Below are 17,158 nucleotides of genomic sequence, written 5' to 3' on the forward strand. Positions count from 1 at the left end.
CTAACACTGTAGTCCTATTAGTTTTCTACCAAAAAATCTTCTGCTATTGTACATCACTGTAAGGGGAAGGGTAAAAGAAAAAAAGGGAGACAGTTACACAAGGACTCTCAGTAAAAACAAATGACGTTGTTGTGTCAAAGTTGTGTCAGTTGTATACAGTTTGAACATTCTTGGTCATGTATATCCTCTTAGTCAAAATTAATTACGTTTCTACAAATTAATCAATTAATGTTTTTACCCTCTAAAACATCTGATCATTATTTCTTTGTGTGAGTCATCACTTGCATAATAATTCATCTGTCAAAATCTGAGGAGATTGTAAAACATGCTTATAGAAAATAATGGTAACAGAGCTGTGACAATTTCTGAACATGGAGCAGACATATTTGTTTAAGATAGATTTGATTTGTAATGCCTGTTCATGGAGGAGAGAGAAGAGTAACAATTTGATGGGACGGATGTCCCATTCACACCATTTTGACCCTTTTGCAGTGCAAAGGAGAGCACTGGGTATGGGGCTGATGATAATCTATGGCCAAACAGAGTGGTAAGATTTCCTGTCATTCCTGACACTGTGTTGTTCGAACAGCAGTTTTATTTTTAGCTGTAACCATGACTGATTTATTACAAATCTTTGACTTAGCTTCATGTGTTTTTGAACAATACCTATGGATACATTTCAATAAAATTGAACTTTATATTATCTCTGCAATCTTCTCTTTGAGATGACATAGATAAACCCTTTTATAAGGTTTTGCCTCGACTGTCAATCTCTCAAACACTACACAACAAGGACTCAAAAATGTATCACCACCAGCACCAGATCATTGTTGCACTGTAAAAACAGTCCAGGTAGAGCTGATATGTTTTGGAATCAGACAAGTGGTTATTACCAACATTTGGGTAGTGATGCACTGTAATGAGTAATGTAAGAAACTTGTGCTCACCGAACTATTACTTTTGAAATGATTAATAGGAAATACATACCGAACATCCCTTGAATAACTGTGGGTAATGAGCCCAGTAATACTATTGTGTGACTAAGCTAATATTCTCCCCTAAAGTGCTCCCTTATGGTGGTGAGCGCTTCGGTTTCAGATGTAGCTTGTTGGCTATTATTCTGCTGGGGGTTTGATTTACGTCATGTGGTTCCCGGGAGTTCTTTCTCTGTCTGTAAGGAACTGAGGAACCAAGGGATAATTACTCACAATCCTAATAGACCATCGAAGAATAGCCCCACTTGCAGGCCAATCTCCAAAGTAATGAATCACTATAGAAAAAACAATGAAAGGATTATTCATGCGTAAGTGTGATTTGCAGTCTGTGTATTTCCAAGGATTTATATTCATTCATCATCTCACATGAGAAATTGGGGAGGATTTAAAAATGTAACAAATAAGTAAATAGTGCAACGTGCTGTATTCATATGCAACTTGCTTTTCTACTACATGAAAAATTGATTACTCAATCAACTTCAGTCCAAAATAAATCAGCAAGTTACCACTGAAAAATAGGTAACAAAGTAAAAAGTTACTTCAGAAAACAGGATGAAAAAAACAAACATTTATTTAAAAAAAGTCTCCCTTCCTCTTTGAACTTTTAACTCAGCAAAGACTCTTGTAATGTATATATGGGTATCTAAATTCCCAAAGATTATGACATGAAGATAATGTTGTACATTATGGTCTACATTACATACACACACACACACACACACACACACACACACACACACACACACACATATACACATATATATATATATATATATATATATATATATATATATATATATATATATATATATATATATATATATATATATATATATATGTTAGAGCTGGGCGATATGACCCAAAATTCATATCTCGATATTTTTTAGCTGGATGGCGATATAAGATATATATCTCGATATTTTTTAACGCCATAAAGAACAAAAAAGAGAGTTCTTAGTCAAAGCTGTGTCCCAGATGTCACACAGGCACTTTTATTAACATACAGCATAGATGTACATGAAAAAACTACTCAAAAATAAATTATGAGCATTTATTAAATAATGATGCTCTATAAATAAAAAGAAAACTATGTTGTTTTGTGCATAACAAAGAGCTCACAATTGTGCAGTCAAAATGTAAACTAAAAGACGCTGAGCATAATAACATAGACAGATTTCACAGCTGCTCTGTTGCCAACTTCTACTGCGTGACTGACAGCCTGGAGTTTGAAATCCACTTCGTAACCATGTCTCTGAACAGGTGCCATTTATGGTCCTTATACACACACAATGCGGTAATATTACGTTGAAGCACAGTACGTATCACTCCGCGAGGCTCCTTGGTAGCCGTAATGCTCCGACAATCCATCAAGCGGCGCAGCTCCGTAGCTTACCAAAGTCGAACTAAAATATTTTTTGACAGATTGCTGAGCGCTGTGTATCACATAAAATCGGTTCGCGGTCATCAAGCACAACCAGAATTCATACAAAAGGCGCGCAGTCAACTTTTGAGAAAATGAAAGGATTTCAGGCCGTGCATGGCGTTAGCGTGGCTAGCTCGTTAGCGTGGTTAGCTCGTTGACACGTTGACGCCATCCAGGCGATGCGCAGTAACTCATTAACGGAGATTTGCCGTGTCCATCTTGTCGCTGCCTGCAGGTGAAGCGATGGGGGAGGAGGGGGAGTTGTGTTCAGTGAAGGAGAGGCGAGGTCGAGTAACGTTGCATAAAGACAAAAGTGGACGAAAAGAGAGGCAAACTTATGGCTCCGCAACTATAATTATAACGTAACATAGACTATATCGATATAAAGGATATTGTCACATCTTATATCTCGTATAAAAATATATCGATATTTTTAAAAAACTCGATATATCGCCCAGCTCTAATATATGTATACATACATATATGTATGTTGTCCAGGTATATATATACCTGGGGATCCCACAGGCAAATGGAAACCATGAAGAGGCCGCTAGGAAAGCTGCAACCACCAAGTACCTGCAGAGGGTCAGGCAAGTCCTGAGGAGTCAGCTGAACGGTAAGAACAAGATCTGGGCTATCAACACCTACACCCTGTCCGTGATCAGGTACCCTGCTGGGATAATAAACTGGCCAAAGGAGGAGATAGAAGCCACTGACATCAAGACAAGAAAGCTCCTACCACGGATGGAGGGTTTCACCCCAAGTCCAGCACCCTGAGGCTGTACACTAAGCGGAAGGAATGAGGATGGGGACTGTTGAGTGTCAGCACCACAGTCCAGGATGAGACAAGGAACATCCACGAATACATCACGAAGATGGCCCCAACTGACTGCATGCTCAGTGAATACCTCAGGCAGCAGAAACCCAAGAAAGAGGAGGAGGACGAGGAACCATCATGGAAGGACAGGCCCTTGCATGACATCCAGAAATCCTACCAGTGGCTGGACAAAGCTGGACTGAAAGACAGCATGGAGGCACTAATCATGGCAGCACAGAAACAAGCTCTGAGCACGAGATCCATAGAGGCTGGGGTCTATCACACCAGGCAAGACCCCAGGTGCAGGCTGTGTAACGATGCCCCTTAGACAATCCAGCACATAACAGCAGGGTGCAAGATGCTAGCAGGCAAGGCATACATGGAACGCCATAACCAAGTGGCCATCATAGTGTACAGGAACATCTGTGCCGAGTTTAACCTGGAAGTCCCAAGGTCAAAATGGGAGATGCCCCCAAGGGTGGTAGAGAATGACCAAGGTAAGATCCTGTGGGACTTCCAGATGCAGACGGACAAAATGGTGGTGGCTAACCAACCAGACATAGTGGTGGTAGACAAACAGAAGAAGACGGCCGTAGTGATCGATGTAACGGTTCCCAATGACAGCAACATCAGAAAGAAGGAACACGAGAAGCTGGAGAAATACCAAGGGATCAGAGAAGAGCTCGAGAAGATGTGAAGGGTGAAGGTAACAGTTGTCCCAGTGGTAATCGGAGCACTAGGAGCAGTGACTCCCAAGCTAGGCGAGTGGCTCCAGCAGATCCCGGGAACAACATCGGAGATCTCTGTCCAGAAGAGCGCAGTCCTGGGAACAGCTAAGATACTGCGCAGGACCCTCAAGCTCCCAGGCCTCTGGTAGAGGACCCGAGCTTGAAGGATTGACCGCCCGCAGGGGTGAGCGGGGATTTTTTTTAAAATATATATATGAAATGTGGCATGTAATTTCGAAAAGCTAAGATAAGGATTGTAAAGTAATCAGTTTGAGGATTTGCAATCAAAAATAACTGGGTGATGTTGTGCTATTCTTTAGGCACAGTTCATGATACAAAACATTACTGTATATACAAAAACAGATTTTACCCACTAGTTAGTGAAATCCAGTTTTAAAACTTTAATTTAGCATTTTAGTTGCTGACATTTTGGAACGCTTTGAACAAATAAGTTAAGTAAAATAAAAATTTTAATGCATAAAAAAACTCAAGCAAGTTCAATTTTGTGTTCTGTAGCATAGGAGACCTTTTAGCTGCTCCCACAGAGACCGTTAAGTCACCACATGGTTCCACCTACTCTTCACATCTCATCCTTGTCATTCTCTCATAAAAATGTCAGTAAAGTTGTGATTGCAGTATTTCAGCATCTAGCAAGCTCTACTTACGAAGAGCTTTGAAAACAAATTAAATGATAGTAATTTTACATTCTTCAAAGGTCAGAAAGAGAAGACTTATAATTTACAGTGATGGATTATGTTGCACTGGTACACAGCAGACTGTTGCATCCATAGTCACTGCTCAGTTTGGTCCATATAACAGTGAGCAATGGCATTGAAAGAATTGTGAATTGAAATTTATGGCAGAATTTTGTTACAGCAAAGCACAAAAATGTCTAAAAACTTATTTTATGGGAACAATCAGCAAATTAAAGAAATTTCTATCAGATTAAACCGCATAGATTTCATTATGTCTCACTGACCATTAAAACTAAAGCTAATGTAGAGTATTTTTCTAAAAAACTACCAAGGTTTCCAGTTATGCTAGGAATTTCTTCTAAAAAAACTTTGGTATTATATCTTTTGTAAAACTTGCCAAATTCCACCTTTAGATTAGTTTTACATTGCCTGGAGTTTGGAAAGCAGCCACCATGTCTCATGTAACATCTGCCTGTATTGTAGAATGTATTTGGTTAAAAGACCAGAAAACCTCAAGGTGGCATCAGTACAGGTCAGCTGACAACAGTTGGTTCTTGAAGAATAAAAAACATAAATATACAGTACACCACATAAATTATTAGTCTTTTATACCTGTGCCCAAATCCGACTTTCATCTTGGTGCTAAGTTATTAGCAAAAGCTAGCTTGATTAGCATGCTGCATAGTATATATTAGAGTACTTTTTCATATCAAAGAAACAGATAGTGCAATGCAATGTAAAATGAAATATTATTATTGAACTCACTAAAACCGGGTAAAAGATTTCTTGGATGGGTTGCTAGTATAACTAACCATATAGCTAGTTATAAAATTTTCTGGATAAGTGATAATTAGAAAAATAAATAATAGAGGTCCAATTTAGTGGCCTAATAACCTGAGGTGAAGCAGCTAGTGTCCCACTATGCACCCACCTGACACTCAGCAGCAAATCTCTAATATCTTTATTAGTGATTTTCATACCTTTAAGTCTTCTACAGCAGTGATTATAGAAATCACAGAAGTTCCCAACTGATAGAGGTGACCTGGAAGTATCGAAATACTAAGTAAAAGAAGCTTCAATGCTTCTTTTACTGCCTCCTTTAGCAGAGGAGACATTGGGACCATGCTTTATTAAAGGGGAGGAGAAAAGGCAGTTCCATAATTCACAATAAAGGACCACCTGACAATTCATGAAAACAATCAACATAATAAACAAAGTGGCGCAAATCATGTAAATGTTTACTGTAACTACCTTTTCCATTTCATGCCATTACCTGCAGATATATTTTGAGGTTTTAACAACTGCCTCTTAACCTCACAGCAGAAGATTATGAGCTCTATTAAGTGATTAAAGTGTGTTTAAGGTTCTGTATAATCAGTTTGCATGAATGTCCTTTGCTGTACTGCAGCCTTTAGGATTATAATAATTTGGTTATTTTTAGGTCAGCTGCGAAAAGTGATGGATAGAGAGAATTTTAATGCAGTCAAAGAAATCCTAAACAGGGAGGTGAAAAAGAGTTACACTGGATAACAGCAGGTAAATATTAGAAAATAAGATGTACTGAATGTTATAGGCTGTGGGACAGACTTACTAATCAGGGGAAATTACTGTGAGACGAGTGAAGGTCGTTCACATTCTCAACGCACCTCTCTTCTTTTTTGCTCATTCTTACCAGTTCTACTCACCTTTCCTTCACCTCAATGTTGTTTACATCGAGGTCGAGGAAAAGAGGTTAGGAAAAGGAAAAGGAGGGACTTTTCAAGCACCCACACTTTACTTATGGACACATGATATTAGTTAACAGATTGTAGAAGACAGACCTGCCCTTAAGTTAGTTTTTTAAATAAAACTGCTTCATGACCATGTTATTTTTTCAACATTTGCTCATAAACATTAATGTACTGATAAGTGTAGTAGCCTCTTTTTTTGTTTAAAGCAACTTATAGAAAAAAACAACTCTGCTTTAATGTTTCCCAGTGTAAACATTTATAATTTGATGTAATTTGAGATTTTTCAGAATCATTTTGAGAGGATGAACCATTTTGAATATGGAATAAAGAGGGTGAGTGAACCTCAAAGTCTCTTACACTAATGACCAGTGTTGGGACTAATGCGTTATTAAGTAACGCGTTACAGTAACTACGTTATTATTGTGGTAACGAGCACGGTAACTAGTTATTATGCCAAAACCAGGAATGCGTTACTCGTTACTGGGATTTAGATAGGCTCGTTATTCGTTACTTCGTGTGGTGGCTATCGCCATATGACCTGCAGTCTGTCTGAGTCAGATATAAACCAAGTTTAGGTGGAGTTTATTTTCGTTATGCTGACTTTTTCGTACTGCGTGCTAGCTAGCATGACGGAGTTTCTATACAGCTGTGTGGGTGCTATGTTACTGATGTTGAACTTTATTTTGTTCATACGGTTAATTATTAGAGTTGCCAACCGTCCCGTAAAAAACAGAATCGTCTCGTTTTCAGAGAAAATATTACGCGTTTCGAATTGAGGTGAAAAGGAACAGTTTGTCCCGGACTTCAGCTACAATGAAAAAGACACAAAGCTGGATTTATTCTGCGTCTTGCTTGTTTTACTTTCAGATATAATGAGGTGTAAAACGAATAGATTTAATTTGGTTTGTGTCAGGAAAACCAGGTGAATTCAGGAAGTCACTGCCTCTGTCCATAAAAAAAAACAGTTTCAGGGCATGGGGACTTACACATTAAACAAGCAAAATATGCTATCTTAACTCATTAGTTGTCAAGGTGCAATTTCCATAACCTCTGAAGAGGTGCCAGGTTGGAGTGAGACTCCCAGTGCTCCTTTTGTTAAGTTGAACCACTGACTGTCTATGAGCTGTTTTTGGCTTTGTAGAGACAAAACAATAATACCATCAAATTTCTCATCCAAATCTTGGCAAGAAAATGATTAAATGCATTTCCTAAAATGTCAAAAAGTACTGCTTAAGGCAAAAAATACCAAGCATTCACTGAGCTTCTCCAATTGGTTGGTCTTCTCTGTTTATCATTGTGCAGCAAATATCACTGTGTTTCGGACTGTTAGTCAGACAAAACAAGATATTTTAAGATGTCATCTTGGACTCTGGAAGCTGAAGGACAAAACTATCAACAGTGAAATATATCAACAGAGAAATTGCTAATAAAAATAATAGCTGCAGCCCTGGGTCATTGCAAATAAATGATGCGTGCATTTGAATGAACAACAACAAAAGCAGCAAAAAGAAACTAGAGCTTCAGTTTGAGCCACTTGATTTCCATTTTGTTTCTATGAGTCTGTCAGAATGATCTGAAGTCCGCTCACTGTGCCACCTTTGACACTGTGCCAGAAACACATAAAGCTGCCATCACAACAAGTGATAGATGCCCGTATAACTTTTGGGGAATGGAGAAGCAGCTCCCAATCAATCAGAGGGTTTAGACTTTGCTCCAACCAAATTAAATCAACTCCATTTCAATTAAATCACTGCTGCCTCACACAAACCGGAGTCCCACTGAGGCTCTAACATCGACCACCATGCAGGCAATCTGAGGGCAAAGGCTGGATAGACAAACCTTAAACTTTTAAACAGGTTCAATACTCTCAGGACTCTAAAAGTCTGACACTAAACTGCACTGCCTGCAGGCGCTCTATGGCCCCACAGTAGCTGCAATATAAACCCGATTCCAGGAAAGGAAGGAAGAATTTATTCATATCCAAGCTGACTGATAAAGCAAAACACATCACAGAAAGTAAGCATATGCAGACAAGTGTACTACACATGAAATACAGAAGCACAAGGAGCAATTGTATATAAGAGAAATATACTAGGGCAGCGGTCCCCAACCCCCGGGCCACGGACTGGTAGTCGTTTGATACCGGGCAGCGAGACTTAAGGCTCAGATGTGAAATATATGGTTTTCAGGGTTTTTATCGGTTTTTATCGTTATTTTTTTATCATTAACTCGGCTTTCCTTGGTCTTTTCCCGTGTGTTATGAATAAATTTTATTTTTTTTTGGTACCGTTACTGGTTTTATTTTGCTGTATTTATTCGCGACACCTTAAAGGCCAGTCTGTGAAAATATTGTTGGTCATAAACTGGTCCTTGACGCAAAAAAGGTAGGGGACTGCTCTACTAGGCAACTGTGGCTCGGGTGGTAGAGTTCCTATTATGTCTTTTGGTCATTGTTAAAAAAATTTAGATATGCTTTTAAATGGCTAATAAAAAAATTACATGTGATCAAATGGCACTGTATGGTTTCAAGAATTCATTCCTACTATCCACATTGAGATCTTTAACAACATGCAACCAAAGATGGCTTCCAGAACCAAAAGTCCCATGCCTAGAGTTGATGTATATTCATATGCAGATGTCCGTGTGTAATTAATGGCAGCTCTGCTGCAATTAGTGTGCGTGTGGGTAAATGCAAAACACATGCAATACACTTTGTAAAAGTGATGAGGTTTAAAGATTCTATAAAGGCTAAGAGCAGACTATTTTCTGCTTTACAATTTTTAAGAATTACAGCTGCTTCTTCAGAGAAGGGGACACAGTGGAGTGTGAAGCAGAGTGAACCTGTGATCTACTCAGATTACTTGTGTTGGCTCTGAGGGCTCTTGTGAAACCCACACAGAACTTTTCTAAGAGGAATTCTGACATGCTGTTCTTTTATTAGAGTGTTTACACCAAAAGTATAACTGCAAAGCAATGTGTTTGTGTGGGCAGAACATTACAGGTACACTGCAAGTGAGAAGATCCAGGAAGTCCACAGTGAATGATATATGAGGTTTATGGGGAAAGCTTTTGGAAAGTTATCAACGGTGTGTTAACACCAATAAGAAGAGACTCACTTGTAATAATATTTTTGCCAAGATCAACCTCCAATTTTAAAGTGATGCCAACACCAAGTGCCAAAAACTGCAGTTGCTCAAATGGCCACTTGAGGCCGGCTGCAAAAGTGATTCAATCCCTGGCAGAAATACAGCAGAAATAAACATGTTTACAGCCTGGTATAAAAAAAACAGCTTGGGTCTTTATAGCTCTTTCCCTCCTTCATGACCACACGGGGAAGTGACTTTCTAAAGAAATTATCCATTTAAGGCATAAAGTTAGGAAAAGTAACCAGTGTGAGTGACAGATGGGTGTCATTTTGTGTAAGGAGCTGGCTGGTTAGTTTTCCCAGCAAGTACCGTTTGATAAGCAGTTCTGTTTTCTTCACGCTGCATTTAGCATGGGATTTATTATCAGTGAATTAAGAATGTGCCTTACTAACAAAAGTACCTAGCCAGCACTAGCAAAGCCCAGCAGTGGTCATATCTGCTAGGTAATAAACAAACAACAACAAATAAAACCCCAAACAACAACAAAGTAATTTGTAAAATGAAATTTCAAAACACGAACCTCACTAAACCACCAGATGATTGCCCAATGCTTACAACCGTCTTTTATTTACAGCCTGTGGTCAAGACTAAAGAAACTCCAAGAGGGCACAGATATTTTTGCAGAGCCTGAAATATTGCCTGTCAGGATGTCTTTAGACGTTTTCACTTTATTTCAAGCATATTGAACTGTCTCACTCAATCACTCAGTCTAAATTGGCTGACTTTTGCCTCTGCTCTGTTTCTCTTCGCCTCAGTTTTATTTTTATTCTCATTCCTCCCTCTTCCATGCTTCCACTGCACTCCCCAATTTACATTTGCTGCATCTCCCTTCTGTTTTTGTATACCTTTCCAGATGACGAGGCCACTAGACTGAATTACATGCAGACTTAGTTGCAGGTAGTGCTCAGGCTGTGTGAGGCCCTTAGCTGCCACATGCAGCTTGAGTCAGACTGACAGGTAGCCTGGGGCTGATATCACGGATCTTCTTTCTCTCCCTTTCACTCCTCAACTATATGCTGCTCGCCTCCCTTCTGCTAGACATTATTGCATTAAAATTCACTCTCTTTCTCCCCCTCCTTTCTCCCCTGCTTAAGGCTTAGCAGGTTGGCATGTGTTGCATATATTCAAATCCACACTGCAAGCTTCTCCAACCCATGGCTGTAAGGACTTATGTTAGATGATGTCCCCTTCAGCATGAAACGGTGCTCAGCCAAGAGAAACGCCGTTACTGTCCAGCAGATTCAAGTGGTGACCACAGTTGCTGGAGGCAGGTCAAAGCAACTGTTTAGGGTGGTACTTCATGTTTGTCTGTGATAGTTCCTGGCAGCCACACTCGAGCGTTCCGTCTGTTGAGTCACCGCGGGGACTTGAACTCAGCCTGTGTCAACTGTCAAGCAGATGTCCAGGATCGGAAGGAGGGGAAGTGGCAATGCTTCAGAGAAACGGCGTCCTCAAGTGCATACACAAATACTCGTTCGTAAATGCCCACGTATATTAATTTACTACTTGACAGACTACCGCTGAAAGGAAAATAGAAGGGAGGACAATTTGAGATGTGAGCAAAAATGAAAGAGAAAAAAAAACAGATCTTCACACAGCGCAGAAGAAGGAACAATTCTGACAGCCCAGCTGGTGTAAGTGATTGTTTGATTGTCATGGGGAATTCAGGAAACTCGATTGAGATTCTTTCTCCCTTTTTCGTTTCACATAGTGTCTAAAAAGGCTGCCTGCCTGGCCAGCAACTCCTTGTCAAACACTATTAAGGAAATATCTGTGACGCCCTGTCCTTCTCCTAGCTATGGCTGATATTTTTGGAGCAGAATGAGCCATGAAGATCCCCCAAAACGTGCCACTCCCTTGCTTTACCAGTTCAATAAAATAACAGATGATTGAATCCCGTCCCTCAAGTGACAGCTCAAGGCGAAAGCAAACTACGGTGACAAATACATTCGCGGCAATCACAGAAATTGTGTTTTGCATGATGTTCGAGGTGGAGTTGTCACTCAGAATTATCTCTTTCTTTGGTGACGAACACTGTAGAGGGATTTCAGCACAAAATACAAATTAAAAAAAATAAAAGAAGAGGAGAAACAGTGTGAGAGAAAATTCCAAAGCTGCTTCCAAAGCTGCTGCTCTGGTCTAATCTTAAAAAAAAAAAAACTGTACACATGCACAAATATGAAAAAAAAGAGGGGAGAAAATTAGATCATTAATGGGGATGGTAAAGCAATAGATGTGTGCATTTATTATGTGGTGAGACAACATAAACAAGTACTGCAAGAAGTAGATAAGCAGGCTGTCACAAAGCTGCTGTTGGCCAGTGGGGGCCACTAATCTGAGTGCTGTGGACTACAGAGACGTCAATATAGAGTGTGTGAACAAGAAATGAACTTTTCAAAACATTATTAACTATGTTAATTTCTAATTATACACACACACATACATATACATATATATATATGCATATGCTTGGGCATATAAGCAATCATAATGCATGTGTCAGGACATGTCACCACACGCGCGCACATTTGAGCATCCACAACTTACTAATGCATTTATAATGACATTATATAAATTATGCCCGACCACTAGGCCTTGTCACATCCTCTTTCAGCTGTGAGTTTTTCATCTTCCTAAAAAAAGACGCCTCCAAATGGAGTCGTTCCCTGTGATCGCCCGTTTTGGGCATTAAACCTCCAGGATGCAGAGTTAATGGGATTGCTCCTGTTTTGCTTCTGGCTGCGGACTGCACAGTGGCTAGAGGCTGGTGGGGATGGGGGGGTGTGAGTTGATGCTTAGAAGCGACTTAGTGGAGACAAGAAGAAACCAAGCCAATTTTCACTTTGTTGCTTCTCCAGCATGGCCAAGACATCCAATTCCATCAGGCCTTTGCTCCTGGCGCGGCTGATAGAAATGGGCCCTAAGTCCTGTGGCAGGGCCAGCTTATTCCCTTATCTTCTAATGGCTCTGATAAGGGATTGGAAAAAGCGGTGACAGAATAACCATCGCGTGACCCGCTGCCAAAAAAATCCTGATTAATCTCACTAACGAACAATAGGAACACGCTATGGATATTACAGATGCTTTACTAATATCATTTATATATTTGTTTTGAAGAACAAGAGCTGGGTCTGTTTTATCACTAATAATGAATAAAATCTATTTCAGCTACGCTTAAATATCTCCCTGGGGGATGCAGCCCACCTGTTGAGACTGCGGTAACAATCTGACCTTGTGGATTAGTTCAAATCTCTATTATTTTGCTTGCCGACTCACCGGGGGCTTTGTAGAAGCCAGTGTCCTCCTCTGTAAGAGGCAGCAGGTAGACTTCACCTTCCTTCCACAGCAGGGGGTAGTCCAGCCCTCCAGAAAACTCTCCCAACCAGCCTTCTTGATCTGGAGGTGAAAGACATCGCATCTAAGTGCTAAATATTCATGTTCACAAAGAGTTTGTATGTTTATTTTCTTACAGGGGTTATCTGTCCAAACAGCTTTGTGTATGTTGCAATATATGTTTATGTATGTTTTCTGTCTTTCTTTCATTTTTTTGTTGTCTGAAAAATACAAGAGGAGAAAAAACAGCTTTGTCCCTGAGAGCTCAGCACAGAGCCAAATGCTGAAAATGGAAAGAGGACAGAGGGTCAGGGAGAACAAAGTAAACATCGCTGGTCTCGTTAATTTTGGCTCAGTAATAAAGCTCCCAAGGCAACAAGGGAAACCTCATTAATGGCTGGGGAGACAATACCTTCAACGAAGTCAGAAGTGATGTTGACAGCGGCATGGTGATTGGACGAGGAGCAGGCCAGCGAGTGGCCAAAGCAGAAGCACGGTTGGCAGCCTGCTGGGTTTACTTGCTGGAGATTGAAAAATCCTGGCTTGCATCTGCAGGTACACAAACCAACACACACACACACACATCCTTGTGCATAAAAAAAATCATTAACATGCAGAAGCTTTACTCACGCCTGATTACTGCTATTTACCACATCCATGCTGCACTGTTATACTCACTATCTATTTAAGCTTTTTTTCAGTTCAGCAGTTTGGGCGCAAGTCGCCGCACACATCGCGGCGTTTTAAGAAGAAGAATGGAGCTCAGCTGCTAGCACCCTGACCTGCAGGCACTTGCTGCCATGTGGGTGGGACAGGAACACCGCTAAAAATCAGCCACTACACTAGTCACATTACACAGGAGAGGGGCTTGCTCAACCAGCCGTGAAATCAGCCAAAAAGTCAACAAACAGGGAGCACAGAATTATTCAATAGTTGGAGACCTGGGGCTGTGTGTATTGCTAATGTCACAGTGAGGTTATCTGTTTGATCCTCTATCCCACAGGAGCAAGATAGAAGCAGACAGGGAGAAGCAGAGACTATTGACATAGTTTAACGGTCGCTTGCACTGCTTTAGTTGTTAAAATGACAGATAGCTTAAAAATGTTCAAGTTAGTCTGAATCAAATTGTTCTTAAGCCCTCCATTTCTGCTGCACCAGCCGACTGGGAATGAAATTTGCAAAGTTATTTTCCCCTTAGGAGCGATAATGAAAATGACTTATTTCCAAAAGCGATGCTAAAAACAGACCAAACATAGGTATATTACATAATGTTTGGATATTTTAGTGTAAAAGACTTTTACAGTTGGCTTGTTTGTACTTTATCTGGGAAACAAACAACAGCATGATAACCAACCTGTTGCAGTTCTGTCCCTCCACATTGTGCTTACAGTAACAGCGTCCATCCAGAGGAGAGCAGTCACCCACACTGCCACTGAGGTCACATTCACACGGCCTACAGAAAAATATAAAATAGTTTAATCTACTGCATTTAGCACGCATGTATAAAAGAGAAGCAGAAAAAGAAAATGGGCAGGAAACTCTGAGACGAGGACAATTTGATGAGAGGACATCCCTGATCTCTACAAAGTATTCTCTGTTTCCTCACTTTCAAGACAGCAGATGTTCAGCTCTGAAAAACCACGGGGTGTCACGCTCAAGTAGACTTTAACAACACGGGTTCTTGTCTTGAGACTTGAACCTGGGCCTTCCTAATTGCTGATTCGCATTTTCGAAAGTACAAAATGTTCTTCGTAGCAAATCATCAACACCCAAATCTGAAATTTGAAGGCTTTGTAAAACGACCTCAATTAAAAAGCAAGTAAGTGTAAGCGTATGGATCAGCAGCGTGTTGGATTTTTGTCGAATTTTGTTTGATCACATTTATTGACTGGTTACTTTTTGTTTGAGATTGTAACACAGGATCTATTTTTAATGAGGTGCAATTACAATAATTCAATTCTCCCAAGGCAAGCAGCCTCTAGTTGTTTCTGCTCTAGTGGTCTGGGTAATTCACGCATCAACTCAATAGCCTGAGTTTTCAGCACGAATGAGAGAAAGTGATGTGTGTTTGTTTGTGTGAGTGTTTGTGTTTGTGCATATCAATATAATCTCTGGGAAACAATTGGAGATATTAATGTACAGTTTTGGTATGCCCAGTAAATGTAATCTTTAGAAAGGGAGGTTTAATATTCTCTTGATCAAGCCTACTTTTAAACCTGCATTAACAGACTTTTTGTTAACTGAGATACAACATACACAAATAGCTATCTGGCTCATTTGCTTTAAGCTCTAGTTTGGTCTCCACCAGCTCATGAGGAAAATATCTATTTCTTCAAATTTTTCTCTAATTTAGCTTATATTTGCACTGCTTTTTGTTTTACACTGTCTTTATCAGTTCTTGTTGCATTAGCTTTATTGGTTACAGATAACCAAAACAAATAGCTGAATGGTCTTAAAATGTTCTGTAGAACTGGGGAAACTATTCTGTTTAAATTTGTCATTTTGAGGCATAGTTTCATTTTTTCATAAAGAAATACTTACTGTAGAAGCTATAAAGTCAAATGAATGAGGCTAAAGCTCAATATCTCTTCTTTTGCTTAACAGTCATGCCACAGCCTGTTGTCATAGTATCCAGGTAGAAGAAATAATATTAACACCAAACATTCATTGATATGCCTTTCAACACTATCGCAACTTAGCATTCCCTCGGCAGATAGAAGGGGGTCAGGGAGAGCTCGGATAGACTTCTTATGAATATGAATTTTACAACATACAACACACACACACACACAAATGCACAGATGTGCACACACACACATAGATACACCTTCCCATAAATTTACATGCAGGCTCATGTGCACACATACTTAGTATGAGGCTCTCAGGTCAGACAAAGTTGAAATGCGCTTTTCATCATAAAAATGTATGCAGCTGGTCAGTGCATCTTCAAGCTGCAACAAAGGTTGGAAAAAAAGTCTGACTGAACCCACTCTCAGGTAAAACAGGTTGAAAGCAAGTCTGTATCTTAAACTCGGTCTGACCCAATGAGCTCATTCATCTAGTATACTGAAACTTAAGAGCTTAGTAAAAACACAGAATAATAATATTTTATTTAAAGCATTAGTAATGCATAAGGTTAACACATTAAAGCTTAAAAAAATATGATGAATAAATAGTAAAAGTGCAAGTATTGTGCTATTTATTTATCATGAACAACTCTTCATTGTCAACTAGTTGCTGGCAGTTAATAAAAAAAAGAAATGTTTGAGTCAATCATGAATTGATGAATTTGGATAAAACCAGATGGCAGTCAGTGTTACCAGCTACATATAAAGACACTCAACTACCTTTGGAGAAAAGTAGAAAGTTTTACAGGCTAAGTTTCTCCTTGGCTTTGGCTGCAGCTCAAGCTGTTCTCTGAAGATTTTGAAGGCAGCAAGGCTGGATTCAGTCACCATGGCAACATGAAGAAGACTGCATGATCTCTTGCTCGGTTCTAAGGGGACTTCAAACACCAGATCTTTCGTTTCTGCTATTCAGGACTGCTGGCTCACCAATCTGAACAACGACCATATGTGGTAGGAGGGAATTCATGCAAAAAGTTTGCAATGACTTGGCAAGACATTAGGCCAGCCTTTTTCTTTTCAAGTTGATGATACTGGCAACATTTCTTTGGAAATGTATTATTTAAAGTTGAGTATGAGGAAATGGAGTTAAAAAAAATGGAGTTCAATAATTTATTTTATACTTTTATGTTTTGTAGTGCATACTCAAAATGTATTAAGAATTAAGAAGGTATTGAGAAATTAATAATGCAAGAATGTAAGATTTACTTAGATTTTCAGTGAAAAGACAAAGTAAAATGGATGATTTTCAGCTGTTGATATAGACCTACCATGGCAACATATTTTCAAGCAGATAAAATAAGGAATTGATTCAAACTTATTTTAAGAAAGGGTGAGTAGAAATAGTAGATTTGGCATTCTAAGTCGCTTAGCAGACTGAGCGGAATGACTTGGGACTTTGTGCTTCTTCTATTTATATTTACTGTGTACTAAACATGGAAAAATGTTTTGTTTCATTTAACTAAAAATCTTACAAATTTCTTCAGTGAGTTCTTTGTTTTCCATCAGTTCTAAAAGAAAATCTGTTTCTTAAATGCGGTTGTGTCCACCACCTACTCACTAACTGTGTATCCAACTGAGTCTAACTCCTTGTCCGCCACAGAGTGATGCTTGAACTTGTTGTCTTCATATTGTGAAAACATCCCTTTAGCATTATTTAGTTGTGG

The 17,158-nt window shown here is 39.5% G+C and overlaps 1 protein-coding gene across 1 annotated transcript in view; it reads right to left on the minus strand.

Moving 5' to 3' along the window:
* Positions 1-17,158, minus strand: part of lamc3 (laminin, gamma 3) — a 136,092-nt gene that overhangs the window by 68,137 nt on the left and 50,797 nt on the right. Inside the window, exons 7-9 of the mRNA XM_031754575.2 lie at positions 14,222-14,320; positions 13,280-13,416; positions 12,811-12,930 (exon numbers count right to left, since the gene is read on the minus strand). Of these exons, the coding sequence (XP_031610435.2) occupies positions 12,811-12,930; positions 13,280-13,416; positions 14,222-14,320 (356 nt within the window). The remainder of the gene's footprint in view (positions 1-12,810; positions 12,931-13,279; positions 13,417-14,221; positions 14,321-17,158) is intronic.

This window comes from Oreochromis aureus, linkage group 7, assembly GCF_013358895.1.
Source record: "Oreochromis aureus strain Israel breed Guangdong linkage group 7, ZZ_aureus, whole genome shotgun sequence".
NCBI lineage: Eukaryota > Metazoa > Chordata > Actinopteri > Cichliformes > Cichlidae > Oreochromis > Oreochromis aureus.